The sequence below is a fragment of the Myotis davidii genome, unplaced genomic scaffold (assembly GCF_000327345.1).
Source record: "Myotis davidii unplaced genomic scaffold, ASM32734v1 scaffold299, whole genome shotgun sequence".
NCBI classification, from domain to species: domain Eukaryota; kingdom Metazoa; phylum Chordata; class Mammalia; order Chiroptera; family Vespertilionidae; genus Myotis; species Myotis davidii.
The window spans coordinates 2265437-2268457 of record NW_006293088.1 but is presented as its reverse complement, the minus strand read 5'-3'; the positions used below and the strand labels follow the sequence as shown (position 1 = coordinate 2268457).

Genomic DNA, 3021 nt, shown 5'->3' with positions numbered 1-3021 from the left:
CTGTGCTGTCCTGCCTGTGCTGTGCCGCCTGTGCTGTCATGCCTGTGCTGTGCCGCCTGTGCTGTGCCGCCTGTGCTGTGCTGCCTGAAATGCTTTCTGGAATCAGACAACTCGGGCTGACTCCTGGCTCCCAGCTCACTAGCTGTGCGTCCTTTTGGAAGTTCTTACCCCCTGGACTCAGTTTCTTCACTGTACCTGGAATGTAAATAGCAGCAGCACTTATCTATCTCACACAGAACGCACAGGACGGAGCCTGGCACACACGCTGTGCTCCGCGGCCATCAGGCCAGCCGGGCTTCACGGCACACCTGTGTGATGTTAGCCTGTGCTGTGCTGCCTGAAATGCTTTCTGGAATCGGACAACTCGGGCTGACTCCTGGCTCCCAGCTCACTAGCTGTGCGTCCTTTTGGAAGTTCTTACCCCCTGGACTCAGTTTCTTCACTGTACCTGGAATGTAAATAGCAGCAGCACTTATCTATCTCACACAGAACGCACAGGATGGAGCCTGGCACACACGCTGTGCTCCACGGCCATCAGGCCAGCCGGGCTTCACGGCACACCTGTGTGATGTTTGCCATCTGAGTACCACCTGAACAATTATTTAGGAGTTTTCTTTAAATCAAATCATTTTTACTTAAATTCATATTAAAAAACCATGTCTGTATCACTGCTACGCTGTCAGGAGTAATTATGTTCTTCTAACATGTAAAGAAATACATAGCTATAAGGTAAAAAAGGCTGGTGTGCACACTGTCGGAAATCAGCTCATGCGGCACCAGCAACACACTATGGGACATGCTGTTCCCATCCAGAACATTCCTACTGAGCACCTGCTCTGTGCACATGTAATGCTGGGAGCTGGAGGGACGCACACGCCTCCCTGTTGGACAGATGTTACGTGCGCATAAGCACCAGTTAGACTCTCTCTACTGCCCCCTAATACATGAGCCCAGCAGGGCAGAGGCAGCCCGCCAGCATACCGAGCGAGTCCTCGAAGGCAGCAGCAGCTGTCGGGGTCGCCAGATGCGGCAACCATGTGACAGAAAGCTCTTGAAGCGAAGCAAACTCAGAAACCAGAACTTGTACTGGTTAAAATTTCCGACCCGTTTACCCAAGAAAAGGAAGTGCAATGCACAGCCAGGTCAGCTGGCAGAGCCCTGCAGCTGTTCTCTAGGTATTTCTGTCAGCTCTGGCCAGCCTTTCGGGAACCAGAACGTAAGTATGCGGGGCCTACCAGGGAAGGAAGCGCTTACCTTCCCTGCAAGATCTTCGGAAGGTCAAGGTAGAATCCATTTCATTCTTAATCTTGATTAAAGCATCCAACACCATAGGACCACATCTGACCAAAACCAAAACAAGAACAAAAGAACCCAGTTGTATTTAGGTGAAGCTCACTCTCCCTACACTTTTATCATAATACGATGAGACATCTGCCTATGTCAGCTGCTTTATTATCCACTCGGCCTTTGCGGGGCACTTACAGAATTTCCCCATTTTATTTTTGCACATCATTACACATTTGGAGTACCGCAGAGTTCTATTTTGGTGATCACATTGAATATACATTTCTAGAAAATGGAAAGCTGAAAATATTTAGGTTAGAAAACAACTTCCATGTACTGGCAGTTTTTCTTTTTTCTTCTAAAGCTCCTTGCAAAGCTTTCCCAAATAGTTTACTTCAAATTTAGAAATTTCAAATCCAAACAATAAGTAGCTTTAAACAGTTCATTAATAATAATAATAATAATGCACAACCACCACAAAAACATGGAAGAGAATAAAAGATAAATCACCCACAGTCCCCTAATCTCAAGCACTGAGTGTTCCATGCGCATGGGTGCAGTGAAGGGTATAAGGGCAGCAAGCCCTGCCCAGCCGGCGTGGCTCAGTGGTTGAGCATCGACCTATGAACCAGGAAGTCACGGTTCGATTCACAGTCAGAGCACATGCCGAGGTTGCGGGCTCGATCCCCAGTGTGGGGCATGCAGGAGGCAGCCAATCAATGATTCTCTCTCATCACTGATATTTCTTTCTCTCTCTCTCCCCCTTACTCTCTGAAATCAATAAAAAGATGTTACGAAAAAAAAGGGCAGCAGCCCTGGCTTTGGGATCCAGAGTGCAGGCCTGGCACTCGAGAGCCTGGTCTGAATCCTGCCTTGGACACTTACTAGGTTACAGGCAAATCAACCAGCTTCCTGTCTATGAAGCCCAGAGAGCAGCACCTACATCTCCAGGACTGCGGGTGAATGAATACACGAGGAAAGAAACAAGGAGAGCACTGCCTGCCACAAACATTTAGTTTAACAATTATCCTCATGCAGAGTCTGTGCTTCTATGAAAATGGCTGCCTGTCTGAGCCTCAGTTTATCTGTAAAATGGAATTAATATTGTATCACAAGACTGTAATGAAGATTAAATAAAAACATGCAATTTTTAGGTTGAGTACACAGAAGTGCTCAACAAATCTTATTGCCTGGTTGCCACCTGATTCCTCAGTATTTCTCTATGCATGGGATTTAAAAAATATGCCCCCCTCCCAAATCCCTTTAGCATCACCTGTATTTTCCCCCCAGCTTTATGGAGATAAAATCAAACATCACACTGTGTAAACTTAGGGTGTATGACGTGACAATTTAATATATGTATATACCGTGAAATGATTAGCACAATAAGGTTAGTTAACATTTTGCATTATCCGTATTTCTATCAGCAACATGCAAACACCCTTTTCACTGTACTTTTGCCAACACTGGGAAATGTAACCTTTAAAAACCTCTGCTATTCTCAGTGTTTGAGAGCTTTGAATACTACCTACAATGGTTGAGTATTTGTCATAAGTACATTCATTTTTCTTCACTCACCAATTATTCATTGCAAGTCTTCTGTGTGCCAGGTTCCGTTCTAGGTGCTGGAGATACACCAGAGAACAAAACAGATGAACTTCCTGCCCATGGAGGGTCACTCTGCTGGGCTGATTCTAGGGGACTCTGTCTACTGAGGTCCTGGGAAATTGTTTTTGA

The 3021-nt window shown here is 45.9% G+C and overlaps 1 protein-coding gene across 2 annotated transcripts in view; it reads right to left on the bottom strand.

The window, feature by feature from the left end:
• Positions 1-3021, bottom strand: part of SDHB (succinate dehydrogenase complex iron sulfur subunit B) — a 13405-nt gene that overhangs the window by 7798 nt on the left and 2586 nt on the right. For both annotated transcript variants that reach the window (XM_015565851.1, XM_015565852.1), the window contains exon 3: positions 1255-1340. In XM_015565851.1, coding sequence (XP_015421337.1) covers positions 1255-1340 — 86 coding nt within the window. The remainder of the gene's footprint in view (positions 1-1254; positions 1341-3021) is intronic.